Source organism: Pogonomyrmex barbatus, unplaced genomic scaffold (genome assembly GCF_055798465.1).
Source record: "Pogonomyrmex barbatus isolate J1 unplaced genomic scaffold, ASM5579846v1 scaffold4, whole genome shotgun sequence".
In the NCBI taxonomy this organism is placed as follows: domain Eukaryota; kingdom Metazoa; phylum Arthropoda; class Insecta; order Hymenoptera; family Formicidae; genus Pogonomyrmex; species Pogonomyrmex barbatus.
In genome coordinates this window covers 12935219-12958992 of record NW_028297138.1, presented here as the reverse complement: position 1 = coordinate 12958992, position 23774 = coordinate 12935219, and the positions used below count along the sequence as shown (strand labels likewise).

The window sequence follows — 23774 nt, the reverse complement described above, 5'->3', positions numbered from 1 at the left end:
TGGAATTGATTGTTTTCAAAGATATTCACTAGGCAACAATCTTTGAATTATAAACGATTAGAACAAAAAGTTTTTCAAATTTTAGTTATCCAAATATACAACTCGAGTTTTCACTTATTTTTGGTTGATTTATTTTAATACAATTTTAATTTAGGTTTTGGCATGTTACAAAGATATATCTGTAGAATTGAGAATTGGGACGTTCAATAGATGTGATTTATCTCGACGAGAGAAAAAAAAAGACAATTCCAAATCTTCCAAAGAATTGATCTTTCAAAAAATTTGTTATTAAAAAGTGATGCGAATATTCTTTAGACTTTTAGACATATATGTGTATATACTTAATGTGTTACGCGTTCTACTTTAATCTTTTCATAGAATTACTTTTGAAAGCAATACTGTCGTGTTCAAAAGAGTGTATTCTTTTGAATGTACTCGAAAAGTATTCTATTTAGAGAAGGATATATTATCGATTGATCAGTCTAACTTTGTTTTAGATGAAGTCGCTTGCCAGTGGTGAATCACTCCCATCTTTTTAAATGGAATCGTGTGACTTGTTTTGACATCAAACATATGCTTTTAATTATATTTAATATATGAAAGTAAAATGTGATTCATCACGCAAAATACTTATTTATTCGTTATCTTATCTCGATTTATGCACAATTTGATTTTGTAGATATCTTAATTAAGATATAGATAACTCTATATAAAAGAATACAATAGTGCTTTGACAATAAAAACACTTTCATGTATTACAAAAATAGTATATGATGAAGCATTTTTATTGTCAATAGTTAATTAATCATGTCATGTTGTTAGTCATTATTCTCTTGTCTTAGGAAATGAAAATAAATTAACATGACAATATGAAATGCTTTCATATAATAAAGAATCTCTACATTTCTCTTCTTATTTGTTCCTAATTGTTCACTTTCTCTACAGGAAGAGAGTGTTATATTACTAATGATATCTTTGCCTTTAAAAGTAATTTTTAATAATATATTTAGCAGGAAAAAACAAATTTGGAAATGTAGTTTTTTTCGAGTGCATTTTTATGCCGTCGCTTTTTTCTTGGTCCGCACTATCGCACCGCGAGGACCGGAATAAAATGAAATGAAGTAGTCCAGAATTGAACAGGAGTTATTAATGAACTTGCTTCCTCCGGAAATTCATGAGAAAGTTTTTACATTTCCGTTTTTTTCCTCGGCGAAACGTTAAGCAAATGTGCGCGATGGGCTACAAAGTTATCAGACCGTAAGTTCAACGAACCGAGGAAGAAGATCGCAGACTATCGGCACCTTCGATGCAGAGTATTACGGTTGTTAGCAAAGCAAGTGCCGCGAATAAGCGAGAGTCATCGCATCTGAATGGCATCTCATTAATAATGAGACGAATGATTCGCTTGTGCTGTCATGCTTTCCGCTAAGAGTACGATGTAAATATAGTGTTTATTTACATCGTTTATTTCGGTGTTTCAGTAGGGTTTTTTTTATGTGCTTTTTTTTTTTATTTATTCCGTTCTTATTTATCCCACTCTTTTTCGGATAAATCAAAGCAATCTTTCATTACGTACGTAATGTTAACGTGGATAAAAGAAGCAGATTATTACATGTGATGTGTTTTCAATAAAGTGAAAGATATTTCGCGTGTAATAATCTGCTGAAAATGTTTTTTATTTTATCGCAGATAATGACAAACTGATGAGCTACTGTAAAGATAAAGACAAAGGATTGAGATGGATCAGATCGGCAAGAAGCAGGCCGCTAACTCACCGGAAGTGGCATTGGCTAACGACATATTCGATCAGTTTTGCAACGCTACTACGTTGAAATCTATTCTTGGCTACTACAGACAATTGTGCGAATTGCTGAAAATCCGCCCGAATGTTATTAATCAATTTTATCCAAAGCTGAAAACAAAGCTACGCTCGTGGAAAGCGCAAGCCTTGTGGAAGAAGTTTGATCAACGAGCGAATCACAAGTGTTATAATCGTGGCAAAATATGCCCGAACACAAGAGTAAGTTTATTTATTATGTTTATTTTGTTCTCTATTAACGAAGAAAATTGTAAAAATAACACATTCGTTAGGTCTTGATTATCGGCGGTGGTCCGTGTGGTTTGCGCACTGCCATAGAAGCGCAATTATTGGGGGCGAAAGTTGTTGTGGTGGAAAAAAGGGATCGAATGTCCAGGAACAATGTTTTACATCTATGGCCTTTCGTCATTCAGGATCTACGTGGTTTGGGAGCAAAAAAATTTTTCGGAAAATTTTGCGCGGGTTCCATAGATCACATCAGCATTCGGCAGCTGCAGTGTATCCTGTTGAAGGTTGCTTTGATTCTCGGCGTAGAGTTCCACGAGAGTGTAAGCTTCGACTCTCTGATTCAACCATTGGATAACCAGGAGGGCGATAGTAAGTAATTATTGACAATAAGGTATCTTAAGGTTAGATTTTTTATTTTTAGATTTTATAATTGTCCGCCTTGAATGAATTTAATTACTTTTTTATATAGCTTGATCTCCCTCCTTTCCTCCCTCCCTCCCCCCCCCCTCTCTCTCTTTCTCTTTTTCTTTCTCTCTTATTCAATGCTTTTTATTTGATATTTTCATCAGAGATTGGTTGGAGAGCAAAGACTTCACCAAATGATCATCCTGTCTCTCAATATGAATTTGATGTGCTGATTGGAGCTGATGGCAAGAGAAATACCTTGGAAGGTTTTAAACGAAAGGAATTTCGAGGAAAACTCGCTATTGCAATCACGGCGAATTTTATAAATAAACGAACCGAGGCAGAAGCTCGCGTAGAGGAGATAAGCGGTGTCGCGTTTATCTTTAATCAAAAGTTTTTCAAAGAACTATACCAAGAAACGGGTATCGACTTGGAAAATATTGTGTATTACAAAGATGATACGCATTATTTCGTTATGACTGCCAAAAAACATAGTTTAATCGACAAGGGAGTCATCTTGCAGGTAAAATTCTGATGTGGCATTTTATGACCATAGAATATATCTGTTTTTTTAGAATGACAAATTTCGTTAATTTTATTTTAATTTTTAGGATCATGCTGACACTGCAAAATTACTCGCGAAAGAAAACGTGGATCGTGAAGCGTTAATGTTGTATGCTCGAGAAGCAGCGGAATTCTCAACGGAATATCAAATGATGGATATGGAATTTGCGGTGAATCATTATGGCCAACCGGATGTAGCCATGTTTGATTTTACCTCGATGTACGCGGCGGAAAATGCAAGTCGTGTATTAGAGCGCCATGGTCATAGATTACTCATGATTCTTGTAGGCGACAGCCTCTTGGAGGTAAATGTTATACTTAACTTTTCATCATTATTTCAAGTTATATGGAATTCAAAATTTATTAGATTGTTAAAATAGAAAAACTTTCAAAATTTCAAGGATATAAAGAGATGTCTAATAAAAGGAGTGAACAGGTCATTTTATTTATCAATGCTTTTAATGTTTATTGTTTCTTTAATTTTTACTATTAGATTTAAATGTCTTGTTTTATTTAGCTTTTAACGAGAAACTAGAACAGAAATAATTTTCAGCCATTTTGGCCTACCGGTTCTGGTTGCGCAAGAGGATTTTTGAGCTCTTTGGACGCAGGCTGGGCAATCAAAGGTTGGGGCGCTTCGTTATCACCGTTAGAAGTAATTGCAGAGCGTGAATCAATATATAGACTATTGGGACAAACGACTCCGGAGAATTTGAATAGAGATTACGCCGCATACACTCTGGATCCTCATACTAGGTAAGATATTAATTACGTATAAGTTATGTTAAATAATTTATATTAAATATTAGCAAAGTATTAAATGTCAATAAGATAAGGAGATAAATCACCTCTTGCCCATGAATAATCAACAATCAACTGTGTAACTGATTGCCATTCAAGAATAGCTGTTTATTTATTTACTTGATTTATAAAGAAGATTCTTGTCGAGTTGTTTACTTTGTTTTGTTAAATAATTAAAAAAAAATAATTATTTTTTACATTTATCTTTTTTTTTTAAGGTATCCAAATCTTAATGTACGTTCTGTAACTCCGATACAAGTGCGCAGTCTTCTTGACACAGATGATCCTGAGAGCATTAAACAACCTACGATACAGTCCGAGATTGATATGCCAAAGAAACGAAGACGTCGCGGTGAGTTTATCAAATTAAATTAAATCTTAAAATCCCGTTGTGGATTATTAGAATTTTCAACTTTTGACATTTTGATTCTACTATTTTCGATTTTTCAACTTTAAATTATTATTTTACTTTTAATATAATTACTTTTGTAAAATTATATTTAATATGTAGATTTAAGACCCGATGTTCATCCAGATACGTTGCTTCGGTGGCTACAAAAACAAGTTGCATTATACGACAAAATTCACATCGAAGATATGGGTGCCTCTTTTAAAGATGGCTTAGCTATTTGTGCAATCGTTCATAGATACCGTCCAGATTTAATAGATTTTTATAGCTTAAACGCAAAGGACGCAGTGAAAAACAATCAACTTGCCTTTGACATATTAGAAAAGGAGTTGAACATACCATCGGTAAGCAGTCGGTTATTGTTATTCATGCGATTTATCATAATATCAGGATGCTCTTTTTATTTTTAATGTATGTACTTATATTTAAAATCACTTAATAGTTCAATATTATGAATATCTTTTTAATTCAATTAAATAATTTATTATATACATATATGGTATAATCCTTAAGCAGAAAATATAGAAAAGATGGAAGAATTACGAAAAGATGGAGAAATTAGTTTGTCTAATGAAATTAGTAAGTCAGTTTATATTAATCAAATCTTACAGATAATGACGGGAGAAGAAATGGTCCAATGTGATGTTCCCGATACACTCGCCATGTTTTCTTACTTAACACAGATATATGAAGTTTTTAGAGGCGAAATTCCTTATATTAAGCATAAAAAATTAGTAAGTAACTAAAAATAAGAATATATTTAATCTCATACTTCGAATATCTACATGCGTGGGCTGATTATAATTATTTTTCTAAAAAAATTGCAAACAATTATATATAATGAATATTTTCCATGTATGTCAGAATAATTATGAATTTAAGCACTGTTAAACACAATAGGAACCAGAAATAGAGGAATGTACCGCACATTCAAAGCAAATGAAACAATTGACACCTGAGGAGAAGACTACAAAAACACGGCACACACGCTCACGGCATATTAATGAAAATGTGCACTCTTGTGTGGATAAAAAGGACAATACGGCTAGTCGTCGTTCTCGAAAGAGGCGGAGTACCGAGAAAGTGGGCGCAACGATGGTAAGCGGAATACATTTTCTGCCTATTTATGATTCATAATGATTAATATTTGTCTAGGATAGATAAATGCGATGCGAAGAATATTTACATTTTTAAAAAATTCAAAGAAAATTTGCTTCTAAATAGAATTCCATTTCGCTGCTAAACAGAAAATCGAATTTTTTGTAGTAAATTTGACTTAACATTATAGTTGCGTATGCAGTTGACTTTTAAAAAGATTTAAGTGTTTATATATTTTATGTAGTCACGATGGCAGAAGATCGAGGCTGTTATGTGTCGCGGGATATTTGTATCATTATTAATCGTATTTATTGGACTTACTTTGATCGTATTCCGGGAGGAACCAGATACGTACTGAACGCATGTAATCCATCGTAAAAAGAAATAAATCCTGACTATCGGTTATGTTATCATATTTTTTTTATACAATTTTATGTTGTTAATATAATCGCTAATATTACGAAACTTCGAATGAAAATTCTTAAATTCTTAGAAGATTGTGCCAGAAGCAAATATAATGTGTCTTCATATGCGCAAACTACGGCTAATATAAGCAATAATATAATTGATCATGCATAGTTTAAAATTATGTTAGCAGTAGTTTAATAAATAGAAACTTTACAAGTCAATTGATTTTTTTCTTTCTTTATCTCATATGTGTAATTTTATAATGTCTTATAAATTTCTCCACTTTTATTTCGAATTCATAATGCAAAATACTTTCTTTAAATGGTTCAAGAAACCATCGATCTCGAAATGAGAATTTTTAAGATTTACGATTCTAAAGAGACTTATTCATCATTGTGTCATCCAGTCGCTGCTTCATGCTTTTTCGCATAATTTGATTTAACGCGCGTGTACACACACACACACACACACACACACACACACACACACACACACACACAATTATATATATATATATATATATATATATATATATATATATATATATATAGAGTTTGCTTTGCTCCAAAGATACATTTGCTTGGATCGTCACGAGAAATAGATCAGCATTTATAATTTATAATTGATTGCGCGACTAATGACAATCGTAAACTCGCAATAAAGGATGAACGGCAGAAAAAACTCGATGAGATCGAAAAGCATCGAACTGAGCGCATGAAGAAGCGGCAATATTTGCGCAAAATGGCAACCCAACAGTTCTACAAAAGTATGCAGATGCTGCAAGCCAATGCAAAACGCGAGAAAGATGAACCTTTTGAAGATTATTCGATTTTTTTGTACCGTCAAACTGCACCAGATTTCAAGGACAGAGTAAAAGACTTAGAGCAGAAAATACTCTATCCAGTAAGCTGGAAACTGATGTGTGCAAATGTTTGACTATGTCGTTTTCTCTATCTATTGATGGTTGATAAAAAGCCTGTATTTTTTTATGTTTTGGAATAACAGTGTATTGTTTTTAAACTCAACTAGAAAACATTAACGTGAATTTTACCTTATTTTAATCAAGATTCACATATAATTTATGTTTTAGTATTATAATTCATTATAATCAGTGTGAAGAAATATAAAAGTGTTGACACACTTGTTGCATTAAACGTGTGAAAATTGCGTATGTTATTGACTAATACATGTCATCGATTAACATGTCTAATAAGACTTTTAAACTAATAGAATTATGAATTTTTGCCTTATTTTCCTATGTGGAATTGTATTTAAACCTTATCTGCATTTGCACTGCCATTATTGTTACACTTACAAAATTGACGTTTGAAGAAAAATAATTAAATATAAAGAACAAAAATAATATTAGTTCTGTTTATATCCTAATTTAATAGAAATTAAACTAATTTAAAATTGTTTAACTGCATTTGAGCTTGGAGACTTACATTTAAAATGTCAACTACTTAATTTCTAAATATTACCTTATTATTTTATTTACCTTATTGTTACATTTATTTTCCAAAAGTATATATTAAAAATAGTTTGTAACATATTAGCAATCTCTCTTGCGTTGTTTACAACTTACTACTTGTTGTACTAATTTTTTTATAATTAACACTATAAGAATCTTCTATTAATTTATATTATAATTAATATTCCTAGGATAGACAACCAAAAATACACATTGGTTACCACAGAGGTAGCGTAGACGAGGAATTTTCGGGAAGGATAAAAGATTTTGAAGATAAATTGAAAGGAACAACATCCTCCGAGAAGAAACCTAGAGATCTTTTACGCGCCATAGGTTTGTGTATATTTACATTAAATCCCAATAAAATGTTCTCTGTTATGTATTACGAATTGAATAATAAAATATGTTTGTATGTAGGTAAAATAGAGAAAACTGATTGGAATGTGAAAGAGATCGAGAAGAAAATTGAAGAGAACAAAATGGGCCGCAGTATTCGCCATGAACGTGTAGAGAAAGTGCCGAAATGGAGTCGCGAGCAGGTTGGCAAAGAAACGCTCGATAGCGCTGACGTTTTCGCACTTTTTCAGATGTGTATATGTTTCATTCAGTTTTTAGCTCGACAGATCAAGATGGAGAAGCGGAGCAACGATCAAAAGGACACCTACAGTAAGTACGCTGATATAGACAATACCCTGAAGAATATAGGCAAGAAGATCCGGGAAGGTAGCGCGCTCGGGTACAATAAAGTTTCAGCCATGGCTGAACAATTTTCGAATAAAAATCAGGATGCGGAGCCCAAGCTACAGAAATCGGTAAATACAAGCTTTAGGATTTTTGTAGCAAAATGGTCAACGAGATATTAGAATTTTAGCATCTCTGGTACATGTATGGTATATCAGTATCTCTTTCTCTATTGTGTCTTATGTCTATCGTTTTATATAAAAGAATTAGTGTCGGTCCACAATAAGTGATTTAAGCTTTAAGAAATTGACCAATTATAATCGAATATGAAAAGAATAATCGACTATGATTGGTCAATTTTTTCCGGCTTAAAGATTAAATACTTATTGTGGACCGACACTTATAGAATCTCTCTTCAAGAGATAAGGTAAAGATTATCACTTTATTACAGAATCGTCTTTAAGAGATAATATAGAGTATTAGTAGTAGTAATAGATTTTTACATGGTTCTTGAAAGGATTCTTGTAATTTCTCTTTATTAACAATTTCATAGGATATTTTATGTGTATCGCAATTGTAATTAATTCCACTACTTATTAAAATGTCCTGAAAGTATATGTTTTGAAGAAGGTAATTGAAAAAAAATCATTAGATAAAAATAATTGAAAAAAATCATTAGATGACTTTTTTTAAAATTTCTTATTAACAAAATGTAAGATATTCTCAATTTTATAATTTGTGACATAAATAAGGCTTTTTTTTAATAATCTAGATTTAGAAATACATCAGTTGTAACAGGTAGGATAATATTGTCTTTTTAATCAAACTTGTTTAATGTTGTTTAATGCATGTATGTGTTAAATATTACAAACTAATCTAACTAATTATAAATATAACACGAAAATTACGAATTTATATAAATTATAATTAATTCCTGATATTAATAAAATATGACTGAAACATGATTATAAACATATGACTATAACAAATATAATATAAAGTTTTAAAACATTTTGTACCGGCTGGATGTGTGTGCGCGCGCGCATGGTGTGCCACACACACACACACACACACACACACACATACACACACACACACACACAAAAGCATTCGGTACATAATCTATGTTGGTTTTTCTAATTCTTTGTATTAAAAAATATAATGTTAATAATTACTATATCAGATCATATAAATTATTTTTGCGTAGAACACTAAACCTACTATCGTACTACCTGTACAAGGAGGTTCAGAGATGTGTCATTTTTGCAATAAAAGAGTTTATCTCATGGAAAGACTCAGTGCGGAAGGCAAATTTTTTCATCGTGGTTGTTTCCGATGTGAATATTGCTCTATTTCATTAAGAATAGGTAATATTTAATTTTTTTCTTACAATGTATTGTAATTTTTTATAATTCTAATGTTTTATGATTTTATAATATCGATTGTTTTGTCTTATAGGAAATCATACATTTGATCGAGAGAAAAATGGAGGGCGCTTTTATTGTACGCAACATTTTGGACTGTCAGGAACAATGAAAACTAGAGCAGAGAAAAAGAGGATCAATTTGGTGAATAAAGAAAATGTACCTAATACCGCGATTGCATTAAAAACACCAGAAAAGGTATAAAAATCTTGTACAATAGTGTAGAATAAAAAACTGTTAAAAGAAACGCTATACTAAAAATTCACGAACATTTTTTTATAAAAGAACATTTTTTATAAAATTTCGAATAGAAGCATTAAAAAACAGTAAATTTTTATCTGAAAATATATGTGAATGGAAAATTTTTAGGTCAAAACATCATTAGAAGGCATTGTTGGGTTCGATTTGCTCGATCGCGGTCAAACTCCGGAGAGAATTGAATTTGAAAATCTAGCGGAGATATCAGATCCAGAAGAAGCTCACAGTCAAATGGATGAAGACGAATGGACAGATAGAAATTTTGGTGCCTCTACCGCGGAAATGGGATCCAGTGACGATATTTCTGATATGAGGTTTATATAAAATTTATAATATTTATTTATTCTTTGCAAATCCCTTATAGTTTATAGTTTTGCAATATTTTAATACTAATTTTAGTCTAATTATAATTGATAAGAACAGAAGTTTTAATAAAACTTAAAATCTTTATTGGAAAATATATTCTAATGATTTGTTTGTAAGATACAAAGCACTCATTGTATACGTATAATCTTTAAATTTTTAGCTATGATGATTATTCAAATCATTGTTTATTTTATAGTGATTCTGATGAGGATAATGAAATATATGAGGAAGCTATAGATCAACCATTAACAACCGAAGGAACTCTCGAATTGGCTAAGAATTGGACGCTGCGCTATTCGCATCCGCATGCTACAATCGGGCAATCTGATACCGGCAGCAATGAATATGAAGATTCTAGCGATGAATATACTAGTGAAGGTATCATGCGTATAAAAAATCATATGCGCAAATTTTCGCTAATTAAAATTAAATAAAATTATTGATTTCTTTTTTTGTTATTGTGTTTTGTATGACATGTTTTATAAATATTTTATGTATCGATTTTAGATTAAAGAAATTAGAGAAAGAAGTAAAAATAGAAGATATCCGATAAAATAACAAATTCTTAAATTTATATTGTACTTTTGTAAGTTGTAACATCATGTATTTTTTATCCTTTGTTAGACGATGAAAGCGGTACTGCGACCGAAGATGAGGATGATGTACGTGCGCGAGAACTCCGGAAGCAGGAAGTGTGGTTAAAGGTGCCACCACGTAATTCTGATACCGATACCGGTTCGGAAACAGAGGTGAAGCATTCTCAAGAATCTGTAAATCTCGCTATAGTTCAAGAATCACTCGTTTCTCTCGAATCTAAAGTAACATTGTCCTCAATGTCCAACATGAATGATAATGAATTATCAGTCGACAAAAATGCTCTCGAAGGACTGTTAAAAATTTCCAATGAGACGGTATTGTCTTCTAATGAATTAGCTATTAGTACACACGGTCAGGACAATACGACTTCCGTTCATAAAGATGGTGCATCTCTCAATGCTATCCCGCAAATTTCTGAAAGTGTAATTTGTGCGACCAATTTAACGCTTCTTTCAATGCCAAACAACACTGACGTTAATATTCCAAGTCAAAACAAATCTTTAAATCTTTTGACAAATATCGCTTCTAATGACCACTTGGATAAAAAGGACTACAATTCTGAATACGAAAGTTTTGTTGACGAAAGTATTCGATTAAATTTAGACGGGTTAGATGATAGGATTGACAATGAAAAATGTTCACAAAGTAATATTCTTGACGCGAAAGATCTTAATACAAATTGTGTTGATTTCAATGTTAGCATCTTGAGCACTGATCTAATTAAAGATTCGTTAGATTTATTCACAAATAATTTGAAAGGAGATTTTGTGCAAGATGATTGTTTAAAAGTCAGTTCGAAAGAAGTTACGGAAATTACACTTGCAGATACACCTTGCATTAGAACAAGCAAGGATTCCAGGGTTTCCGATAGCGAAACTATCCTTAATACCGACGATTTGCCGATTGTGATTACTTCTTCCTTAAATGAAAGCAAAAGAAGTTCTTTATCTTCTTCGTCATCAGAGATTTATCAATCGGTAGAAATGTTGTTTAGTGGCAATTCAGCTATTAACGATCACTTAGATGATTTAGATTATCCGATATCTAACTTATCTAAAAAAATAGAAATATGTGAAAATAGCGTTATTAACCAAAATGATGGCGATAGTGGAAATGATTTTATTAACAAAAATAAAAATTTTGAATTTATTGATGTGAGTAATGCTAATACTTGTATAAAAGATATTACTGATAAAAAAGTCGACATACATTCAACGATTCCGATGGTCACCGCGAGCGTATTACAAAAATCAATATGTCCAGTAGTAATAGTAACGTCACCATCTCCGACGCAGGAGAAACCTCTTGAAGCATTATCTCTGAAAACTTCGGGATTGCTAGTTCCCCCGGAATTACATGATATTCCGAGATTTGACAATTGCGACAACGCATTTGATAAATTAAAGCGTGATTTGAAGCAACGAAAGGCAAAAAATAAAGCTATAGGAAATGGTCTCCGGCCATTATCGACTGAATCCGCCCGGTTGAAAATGAGTAAATATTTTACAGAAAATAAGAAAATGGTTTCGAATCGATTGATACAAAGTGAAGTAGCTGAAAACACATCTAATATGGAAGTAGTAAAGTTAGATATTAAGCCTAAGTTGTCTAGCAAAGTAAATACAGAAAAAATGCTGAAGTACTTTGATACAACAGATTCTTCAAATAGTAATAAATTTAAAGCTTCTAACATAATTGGAATCTTTAATCAAAATGAAGAAGAAAAGTTGAAAATTGATATTGAAGGAATAAGCGATGTAAGTGAGAAAGATATTGACGTGATCGATCGACAATTTAATCAAATCGAAGAACAGAGTAGAATTGCACATTCAGAAACTGATGAGATGAGCTCTGATACACAATTGTATTTGTCAGGACTTGATATATACAATAACGAAGAAGAAATAGCATGTGAGAAACAGCATAATTTAAATTTAATATGTAACGATTTGGTTGAATCAAAACTTCAATTAAATAAAGTTAATAATAATGATAATCCATTATCGAACTGTAATATTCTCAAGTCAGAGAACAACAATAGAGACACGTCATATGTATACACAGATACGGATACATATCTAAATATTAATGATTTAAAGTTGCATACTGTTATAATTTCCGACGTATCGATGAGTACAGATGTGGAAAGTGACATGCACCTCGATATTACAAACGATAGAAAGGAACAAAAGAATGTTGATTCACCAGGGAATATTCTGACAAGTACTATAAGTAACACAGATAAAAAACAGAAAGAAAAAAAAATGATAAATTTTGCCAGCAACGTGACAGATGATGATATAATTAAAAGAAACAGTGTAATTAAAATGGATGTACAAAGCAATATTTTAAATAATGCAGCGAATGAAGAAAAGAAAGTGAAATTGGTAGATTTGACTGTAGGTGTTTTGTATAACAATAATGATGAAAAACAAACTAATATTCCAAGTAATGACAAAGATAATGATAAAGATAATAAATCAAATAAAAATATGTTTGACAATTATATACATCCTAATACACAGATAACTACTACTTCTTTACAATTAAATAATAATACAGGTAATGTTATCAAATGTAATAGATTATATAAAAGTGATACTAATTTAAATGAGAATAAATCACTGATTTTTTGTAAAAGTATTGGTAATAATTCTAAATCATTGTCTGAATTAAAAAACATGATGTGTGAAGATTTGTCTGGAATAAAAACTACAATTGTTGAAAAAATAGGTGTGTCTATGAATATCGGAGATATAATTACAAATAGTAATTTAATACAAAATTACATTGAACAAGTTCCTAAAAAACCAGAACGAAAAAATGTGTCTTGTGATATTAATTCTTCTGAAAAAACAAATTTTGATGTAACAACATCAAACTCAGAGCTCTCTCCGCCTAAAATTCCAGTAAGAAAAAAGTCAACAAAGAGCTTTGATCATCGATATCGGAATCAAGATGCCGAAAATGTGTCAAAATTACAAGGTCAAATTGTTGGAACTATTTCAAAATTATGTAATCAGGATAGCAATGATGTTCCTAACATTCAATGTCAAGATGTTGAAAACTTCTCAAAAGTTAAAAGATCAGATATCAACGATGTTTCAAAAATTTACTGTCACGATATGTCAAACGGTCAGAATCATGATATTAAGATTATTCAAAGACCATTAAGACGAAATATTGCAAAATTACCAAATCAGGATGTAACAAATTTTTCGAATTTAAGCAACAAGATTACAAAGGATGATAAAAATCTTACAGAAAATGTTGCTGGGATATCAAAATCACAAAGTCGAAGCAGAAATGCATCGATTCATCATCGCACAACTTCTCATGTGCTAAATAAATCTGAGGAATCCATAAAATTTATCTCTAGCAATAGTCAATCGAAGAAGGACAAATGCATAATTTCGTGATATCAATACAATAATATCTATACTACAATTACATTTTGTGATATAACATTTTATATAAAAAATGCTTTACTTATATTAAGCTTTAATTATATTCGTTTTACTATTGTTATTTAATTTGATAACATAACTCTCTATGTTTTTTGATATTAAACATAAAAGTTTTATATAATATAACTATATAAAAGTTTTTATAATATAGTTATATAAATATATAGATAATTTTGGATTATAGATAATTGAAAGTGACTAAAAATGGATAGATGGATAGATTCTCTTCTCTCTTAAGTTTCAGAAAAACAAACATCAAGCTCTTTAATATAAATCAACTGAGGATTTCAATTTGAAATCTAATTTTTATCGAAATACTGAATATTAGGAATTATAAAAATTAAAAAAATGTAATTTCAGACTGGTCAACAAATCTATTTTTGATGTTATAATAGATCCAGCATATTAACTACAAATTTATCAAATTTGGCGATTATTTATATATGAAATTAATCTATATATCACATATAATGGCATCATATTAGCTCTGTCAGATTTGCGATTTTTACAATCTCTAAAAACTTGTAAATTCGTGAATCACATTTATTTTTCATATTTATGAACTCAAATTTATAACTATTTTGTGTGTTTTCATAGTGTATAATCCTAGAAATTTCTTTATATACCCTTATCAAATTATTATAGCTGTATAATTTTAAATTAGGGAAAACTATGTGAGATGTTGTTAATAAACAGAAAAAAAGTATAAGTAAAAATCTTGGCTGATGGTGATTGACTTTTTAATTCTTAATGAGGTTAGTTTTTAATCGATCGACTAAGGAGGAATAAGGAAAAGGTAATCATCTTGTTGTATATGAATGGAGTGTTATTGAACTAATTTATTATTAACAGTGTCTCAAATCATTAATCGTTTGTGCTTGATTTAGTATCATGTTAAAAGTAGCGGTTTACTCACCAATATTAACTAATTTATTCAGAAATTATCACCAGCCAGCATTTTATTAAATGTCTCACTACGTTTTCATTTTAATTATAAAACTCATACACATTCTATATGTGTTACGCATGCAGTTATATGAAAATAGAATAAATGCACATCAAAGTGCAGTTAGAAATAAGTAATGTATTTTTTGACAAGTATGAATTTTTTTCTTAGAAGATTTTAATTATGCGCGCGCGCGCGCGCGCGCGCGCGCGCACACACACACACACACACACACACACACACACACACACACACACACACACACAGACACGCAGCACAGACACACACACACATTATTGCTCTAGTATAAGAATGAAATAGAAAAACATACCAAACATGTCAAAATATGCTCTTTTAGAAATATAGTAACATTGGTGCTAGTTTATCGCTTATTAAAATTGTCATTCTATATAGTTTTATCATTACACAAACTCTTGTTTCATAATCATCTTGATTATTAATAAATTTTTGGAAATTTTATAACACAAAATAATAAACTTGACAACATAAATTCAAGTTTAATTCACATAGTTAAGTTTACATTTTTCAAAATTTATCATTTTTATCACTAGATGGTTGAAATATATCATATATCGTAAAATAGAATTTAATCTAAGAAATAAAAGTTTAGACATAGACAAGTTTATAAATAGAAAAGCTAATGAGTTGTATAAGTATACTCTATGATTTGATATAGTAATCATGATAAAATATTGGTTTAGAACAGCATATATAGAAATGAAACATATATCCAATCAGAATACGTCATAATCAGAATATTTGCCTCTCTTCGTGCCTTTTTCTTTTTACCTAATTTATACTAATTTACTAAACTCACTATTTCTATCTATACATTACAATGTTTATTAATTTAGTATGATGACTTTGTATATATTTCGCAGGTTGTGTCGTCGGAAGACGCATCGACGGAGGAGAGCGTGGAAAACTCAGCAACCGAGATATCGACCGACTCTGAATTCGATCATGATGAACCGACTCCGACACAGCACGAGATTCCCGAGATTGCCATCAACGATTCTTATGTGCGAAAGACGAGAGGCGTTTATGTCGAACCGAAAAAAGTACAAGTGAAAAGCAAGATGATTTCTTCAATCAATGGCAATCTGACGCAGGATAAGAGACAACAAGATAAGAGCGAGCAAATTTTGGAAGATCGTACTAAAGTGCAATTGAACAAAGAGATAAATTGCAATGTGCCAGCTTCTATCGATACTAATAACTGCACGCCATTGTTGAATCCACGAAAAGGAGATTATCTTTTGAATCGCACTCACTCCACCGGTGGAATCGCCTCGAGACTTTCCTTAGAATTGAAAAAACGCTACTTATTGGGCGGATCAGTTTTGGGTGGTTCTGTCATAAAATCAGGTTCAACGTCTAACGTGGACACGAAATTGAGAAGCTTTACTGATTCAATTTCTCAACATCAAAAGTTGTTGAATCCAGCACCGGAGCCTAGTCCTACCATGCAAGCATTTCTTCAAGGTATTTTCATTTATAATTTTAAATATTTTCAATATTAATTATAATTTTCAATATTTTCAATATTATATTTCATAATACTATATATATTATTTTATATCTTTAATCCTCAAACTTTTCAAGGATATAAAATAATATTTATGATATATTAATTATTGATCAGAAAGATTTGAAAGATATAAATTTTTGAAATGATATATTATCTTCGTAAAACATCTTATACATATGCTTGTCTGTATTTTATTAAGGTACTAGTAAACTGCGTGCCAACAATGCGCCGCTTTCTCCATTGTCGCCTACAATTTTATTTTCGCGACAGTTATCAATAGATCGTTGTCGAAATTCATCAAACGACATCGCGTACAAGCCAACAACCCTGATAGAAGCATTCAAGATGCAACAGTTACCTGATTTAGTGAAAGAATCTAGTATTTTAAAATCAAAAACGACACCTAACATCTGCGGTGAGTCTTCGATAAAAGGCAAGGAATCGATCGACGAACAAGCATTTTTACAGCAAACTAATAACTTGACAAAGGACGTTATAGAGGATATAAAAAGCTCACAGAATACAGAGAAGAATCTCTCGAGTAATATGGAAGAAAATAATGGATTTAGACCGCGTAGTCCCCTTCATGAAACGTCCATTGTCGTGCCGCAGATGGACTGGTGTAGGAAGAACGAAGACAAGGATGCCAGTTCGGGCGATTCTGAGATAGACAGCGATTCGTTATCTTCCGATTCTAACGAAGCAATTGATAACGATCAACTTGTCGCTGTAAATCTTTCGCCGCCAAGATTACAGATTCACAGCACCGATGGTGATCTCTTACTAGATGAAAGAGCTGATCGATACAAGCATTATGATCCAGATGATGGTCAAACTTTCGAGCCAGACTCGATTGAAGTCTCTTTCTTGCGAGATCATCGATCATTTAATCCATCAGTTGATAACACACATATTGTTGAAGCGGTGAATAATAATATGAAACAATTAGATTTGCGGGACGATAACAAGAAAAGCAATTGCAGCAGTCCTACCTCCGAAGTTTCAGCAATGTCTAACAAACAAGATGACTCCGAGGAAAATGACATTACCACTGCGGCGTTCACTGAAACAGAGTTTTCTGAATGGGCTCGCGATGGAGAGGCTTTAGTCTCTGATGACCTTCGCGATGTAGAATTCGATATTGATCCTAGTTTCATCACTATACGAAGGAATAATGCAAAACTATCTTCAACACCCGCTAAAATTGCTAAAGAAGAGGATACAGAACTTGAATATTGCAAAATCGACCGAATGATTGATGAGGAATATCCAAACAATAATACATCGAAACTATTGGTAAACGGTGAGGACATTAATTATATGGATACAGACAATGAATCATTATTGGATGATAGCCTTCAAGATGCTTCTAATACGGTAATGTTAAAAAATCGGGGTTACATCGAGTTTGTAAACGTAAAGACCAATCCTTCCGATATCCCAATTTCGGAGGGGGATTTCACTAAAACATGTAATCTACCGATCATTGACGCGCCGATAGCGAAACTCGACTTAGAAAACGATTCATACAGTGAAGAAGAAAAAGAAGAAGAAGAAGAAGAAGAAGAAGAAGGTTTCAAAGATGCCAATGTGATCGAGATAGATCCAGTTACCATGGAAGACGTAATGGACAAACTAAACGAGCCCATTACGAGTAAATTATCGATGAGATCGGAGATTCGAGCAGAGGAACAAGACGAAAGAGAATTTAAGGAGAATACAAAGCGAGAACAGTTAGCAGAAGCTTTTAACAAAGAATTGCTTCAATCGATGGAAGAAGATAGTTTATTACTTGTGGAGCCAGCGGAGGATACGACTACAAGCGAAGTTGTTACAGTGCTCGCCAGTCCGATCAACCCTCAAGTGTCTATAATTCCTGTAGAAATGATGGAGAAGCACGAGGAGTTAACTAAAGCAGACTCTAGCAATCCGGATTATTTGGAATATGTAAAGAGATTACAATCTAGAATTGCAGAATTTAGTAATGTCAAGGATTCCATTGATGTCAGAAAATCGAGGCGGAAGAACTCGAAAAGTTCAGTGCAGATACGTACAGCAGAAATGATTGTTGAGGAAATTAAATGTCAAGAAACAATGACTGTAAGTAGTAACGGTATCAATTCGCCGGCAACATCAAGAAAACTTGAGGAGATTACGAGAGAACGGTCGAAGCAGAAGAATGTTATTCAGGATCTCCTAATGGATAAACTTGAGGCTCACAAACAGAAGTCAGCCGAGAAAAAGGCTCGAAGAGCTGCCAGAGCTTCATCTTTTACGACAACACTATCACCAATAAAACCGACACTATCAAATATTTCCTCCGTTGGTAACAAATTTGTACCTATCTCTATAACATCACCAGTGAATAGTCCAGTTCGTACAACCTTCAACGAAGCAGACAAGTCATTAGATCGTTTAGTATCTTTGTGCCCTCGTGAGCAATCCGATCAAGTAGAAGCCAAAGAAAGAATTCCAAAGAAGGCAGACGAAAAATCGATTACCGTTAGTCTAGAAGATATCTTTAAGACACCACTCGCGCCACCAAGATTTAAGAACGAAGAAGCAAGGAGGACTGCCGAAAAGGCCAGGCAAGATGCCCGCGAACGAGCTAGAATGAAGAGCGATGAGGATTTGGGCCTAAGTCCCGAAGACAGAATCAAGGAATTAAGAATGAAGGTAACTAGGAGACAACTCTCGATGGACGATACGGTAAAGAACGATATGCCGAAAACTGAAAGAGTTAAATCGTATAATTTTAACGCAATGGATAATTCAGAACTGAAATTACAAACCAGTAAAAGCACCGACAATGTGAAAAACATCGCGAGAAAAATCAGTTTTCAGAAACTGCCACCAGCTAGCGCGAAATCAATGGACGAACTATTGAATACCGCAGGTTTATCACTTTCGGATAATAATAGCGTGGTAATGAAAAGGGACAAAAAAAAGTCGAAGGACTCCGAGAGAAGAAAGAGTATTATACAAGCGGTCTCAGATTTCTTCTTTAAGAAGGAAACTAATCCATCGCCAAATCAAAAGGATAAACTATCAATGTTTCGACTGACTTCAAAATCCAAAGGAAAAGTAAGTTGTGTTGTTGTTGTTACTGTTGTTGTTGTTGTTGTTGTTGTTGTTGTTGTTGTTACTGTTATTATTAATAATGTATGAAGTATTTTGAAAGAAAATTATATAGCATATTGTTTTGATGTTAAACAGATTGACAAAACTGTCTCGCCGAAATGTGACACAAGACCGAAAAGTCTATGCGAAGATATGCTCGCAGGGAGTTTGCCCAGTGAAAATCCACCGCCTGTGCCACCACCACCACTTAACTACTCGGTACATACCACCCAAGTATCAGGTATAGATTTTAAAAATAAAATATCTCTTATGTCAATTTTATGAGCATATTATGAATATATTATTCAAATTATAGAGTATATACACTTTATATTTTTAACAAATATATGAATTATTTGTTTTCATTGAACTCGTTATAAAATAAAAATTCTTTTATTTTATAACTCTTCTTCAATTCTTTACTGTGTCTTATACGTTACTTTAAAACCTAACAATCTATTACTAATCGAAAAATAATATATTTGGACTGAACAATATTTTTCTAAATTGTCCCGTCGATAATACAAAATAATTTTATTCTTTAATAATTTTCATGTTTCAGATGATAGTTTGTCAGATGATGATACCAAAACAACTGCTTTATCGGCATCATGTATGCAAAAAATTACGGCAACTGAAGAATCGTGCAATAGCATTTCGCGTAAATTGAAGACTGCTAAAAAAGTAGCTAGACAGGCACAATTAAAGAGGTAAGAGCAAATGTTTATAAATATTAATAAGCTCAGTTTTACTTGGTTATCTCAAAATATTATATATATATATATATATATATATATATATATATATATATAATATGTAGGAGGGAGGGGGATGCGCGCGCCTGGCGTGCGTGCGTGCGTATACGTGACGTGTACGTGTACGTATATATATATATATATATATATATATATAAAATTAAAACTCTATTCCTAAGATTTTATATATACGTGTGTATATATATATATATATATTTTTAAAAACATTGTTAAGTTGGATACATATTTTAAAGATTGCGGATGGCTCAAGAAATACAAAGAAAATTAGAGGAAACTGAAGTAAAACAAAAAGAATTAGAAAGCCGGGGTGTAAATGTGGAAAAAGCTCTGTGTGGTGAAGGAGGTAATATTCTTCATATATATGTTGATTTTTTTTTTAATTTTTTAATTATTTCATATTTAAAATTAATCTTTGTTGCTTAAATAATAAAAGTATGTTTGATTACTTGATAATTTCCAATCTCTTTATTTTAATTCATTTGTATAAATATTCAATCTTCAATAATTTTTATATCATGTTACAAAGAACCAAATACAAAATGATATATGTTAATTATTAAAATAAATATGTACATAAAAGTATAATCTGAGGTATCAAATAACTTGATTTAGATTCCTCCAATCGTGAAGAAGCCGATTTACTTAGAGAATGGTTTGATCTCATGAAAGAACGCACGGAATTGCGTAGATATGAAAAAGAACTTCTCGTTCGTGCGCAAGAAGTTCAATTAGAAGATCGTCATGAACGATTGCAACAAGAATTACGTGAACGTTTGGCCGATGATGGTAAATATTTTTAATTTTTTAGTTTGTTTAAATATAATTTTTTTATAATATTTAAATTTTATCGAATATTAAGCATTTTATTAAGAAAAAAATATATGAATCTATGAGAACAACATAAATTTTATCGATATGATTATATTAATGTATCATTAGCAGCAGACAATTTTTAGAAACTTTTTTTTATAAATTATTATATAATTCTACAGACGATAAAAAAACTAGTGACGATGTTAAAAAGGAAGGAGAAATCTTAACGGAAATGTTGGAAATAGTAGCAAAAAGGGATTCCCTAATCGCTCTGTTAGAAGAAGAACGACAAAGGTGGTGTACATCATCGTGTTTGACATCTATTACTTCCACATATACAAATGCATGTTATAGCCATAGCTTTAATATTTTCTCACACAAGTTGGAGTATTTATCTTATATTTTCACATTGTTACTTATTTTAACTGTTTATATTTTTTCTGTCCATATAGTAGAAATACTTATTAATTGTAATCAGGAATCATTAGTATCTTTCAATCTCTAAAATTCTTAAACACTTTATAAACATTTTATAATATTGTTGGATAATTTGCGCATGCTTTTCTCAACATCATATCAACATCATATTAAACTGTAAAGCAAATAACTAAATTTATATTTGCATAAACCTGAATAAGTTATTATTTTAAATAAATGTTTTCACGATATGTGTGTGAGTGTGTATGACAAGTGACATGACAATTTGGTAGGTACAGTACCTTGATTCTTACGAGAAATGTCTTATTTCTAATGCCAGAAGTAAAATTTATCATTTTCGTTTTTAACGAAATATATATTTTTATGGATGCTACTAGCAAAGATAGAGTTTGCATATAATCGCTATAACTTGCTTATAATTGCTATTATCCATTATCTTTGTAATTTAGATTTTTGAGACAGTTATAATTTTCTAAGTAAAAAAGATGCGGAAAGTTTCGTGTAATGATTAGGAATGAACATACTAAAACATATTAGAAGATGAAATACTAATGAAATACGTTATATGTTTAAAGTCATTATTCGCATCCAAACATCTTTTAACTGAAGTTAGATCGAAATTTTGAAAAATAATAAAGATTTTGAGTAAACAGGTTATGCGGACATATTATATATTGTTTCAACAAATAACATAATATTTCTAATTAGTAATTAATAGAATGCATTTACTTTTCTTTTAGATATCAAAACGAAGATCGCGACCTCGAAGCTCAAATGCTGGCTAAAGGCCTGAGATTAACACCAATTAAGAAATGTGGTCCTAAATATTCAGTCTAAAGGAAATACGCTTCTGTACATATATTCTTCGCCACAATTTTTTATCGCATGGTGACTAGAAGAAAGTTATACATATATGCATATACATATATATATATATATATATATATATATATATATATATATATATATATGATTGTAAATAGTTTAGGTGGCAAAAAAATTTGAAGAAGGTAGAAGACTCGTACATGCCTAGAATATTTCTGCCCATTTTCAATATATTCAATATTTAATAAACATATCTTTTTTATAAATATATAATTAAAAACCTTTATTTTTGACATAAAAATAACGCGCGCGAAATCAGCTTTATCGATATATAATTTAATTGTGTAAATGAAATGCGTTACAAAATGTAACGAATTGTAATATAAAATAAGACTATTGTAAAATATTAGGATGCGACATTGGCTATAAATGAGTAACAAGATTACATTGTAAATTTTTTTGCAAAAAATTTACTCGAAGTAAATTGCTAAGTTTGTTAATTTTTTTTAAAGTAGAGCAAATATTGTTTTTGTGAATCTGGCTCAAGATTCGTGCATATTATGTGTTATATAAAGTATTTTAAATACTAAAATGTGTAGAAGACGCGGAGTTTTCGAATTCAGGAAACCTTTGTTTGAACCGCGACTTGCTCCGCACAAGATCACGACGGTTGCTTATCGATGACTATTTATTCCGAATCTCCTCTTACTTAAAGATCGCTTATGAGCCTTTATTGTCTATAAATGTATATAATTCGAGAATAATGCAATCCCATTAACCAAAGGATGCTTTTTAATTAATTTTTTGTATTTATCCGTAAAGCGAAAAAGCGAAAAAGTATACTATTATATAATTTACAAAAGTAAGGAGGCCGAAAAGTAGAGAGAGAGGGAGAGAGAGAAGCATTTATATATATATATTTTATCAGAAAGTATATATGTACACAATCAAATTTGTATATAATTTGCTATTATTATTTTTGTGTTACATTTGTTTGAGACTGAAAATACTAAATATTGAAATAAAAGGTGCCTACAACTGCTTCATTATTTAGCGATACATATGTCAAGAATAAAAAAAGAAATCTGGACTTGGAGCAGTGATAATTATTGATTCCGATATAATTTTAAAATTATATCGTTGCATAATTATAAAGAAGTGATTCGTGCAAGATTGGTTAACAACAACAAGACTGATGAAAAAAAAAAAAATCGCTCGGATATATCGCATATAATATACGCGTATATGCGATATAAAACGGATCCCTTGAATCGAACGCTTTACTCTTACAAATCGAAATTTTCGCGC

General features: G+C 31.4%; 1 protein-coding gene across 8 annotated transcripts in view; it reads left to right on the top strand.

The window, feature by feature from the left end:
- The window catches only part of Mical (Molecule interacting with CasL), a 24601-nt gene extending 1089 nt beyond the window's left edge, over positions 1-23512 (top strand). For 4 of the 8 annotated variants that reach the window (XM_089080732.1, XM_089080731.1, XM_089080730.1 and 1 more), the window contains 26 exons: positions 1690-2020; positions 2092-2416; positions 2617-2975; positions 3064-3321; positions 3570-3772; positions 4036-4169; positions 4329-4570; positions 4838-4960; positions 5127-5324; positions 6396-6635; positions 7395-7536; positions 7621-7742; positions 7791-8015; positions 9092-9251; positions 9343-9506; positions 9678-9880; positions 10129-10310; positions 10557-10681; positions 15845-16448; positions 16694-19578; positions 19711-19855; positions 20177-20324; positions 20624-20733; positions 21003-21176; positions 21383-21497; positions 22382-23512. In XM_089080732.1, the coding sequence (XP_088936858.1) occupies positions 1739-2020; positions 2092-2416; positions 2617-2975; positions 3064-3321; positions 3570-3772; positions 4036-4169; positions 4329-4570; positions 4838-4960; positions 5127-5324; positions 6396-6635; positions 7395-7536; positions 7621-7742; positions 7791-8015; positions 9092-9251; positions 9343-9506; positions 9678-9880; positions 10129-10310; positions 10557-10681; positions 15845-16448; positions 16694-19578; positions 19711-19855; positions 20177-20324; positions 20624-20733; positions 21003-21176; positions 21383-21497; positions 22382-22478 (7965 nt within the window). In that variant the 5' untranslated portion in view covers positions 1690-1738 and the 3' untranslated portion in view covers positions 22479-23512. Of the gene's footprint in view, positions 1-1689; positions 2021-2091; positions 2417-2616; positions 2976-3063; positions 3322-3569; positions 3773-4035; positions 4170-4328; positions 4571-4837; positions 4961-5126; positions 5325-6395; positions 6636-7394; positions 7537-7620; positions 7743-7790; positions 8016-9091; positions 9252-9342; positions 9507-9677; positions 9881-10128; positions 10311-10556; positions 10682-15844; positions 16449-16693; positions 19579-19710; positions 19856-20176; positions 20325-20623; positions 20734-21002; positions 21177-21382; positions 21498-22381 lie in introns of those variants that run through there. The other 4 variants (XM_089080734.1, XM_089080735.1, XM_089080736.1 and 1 more) reach the window with 4 other exon arrangements.
- The last annotated feature ends 262 nt before the right edge of the window (positions 23513-23774 follow it).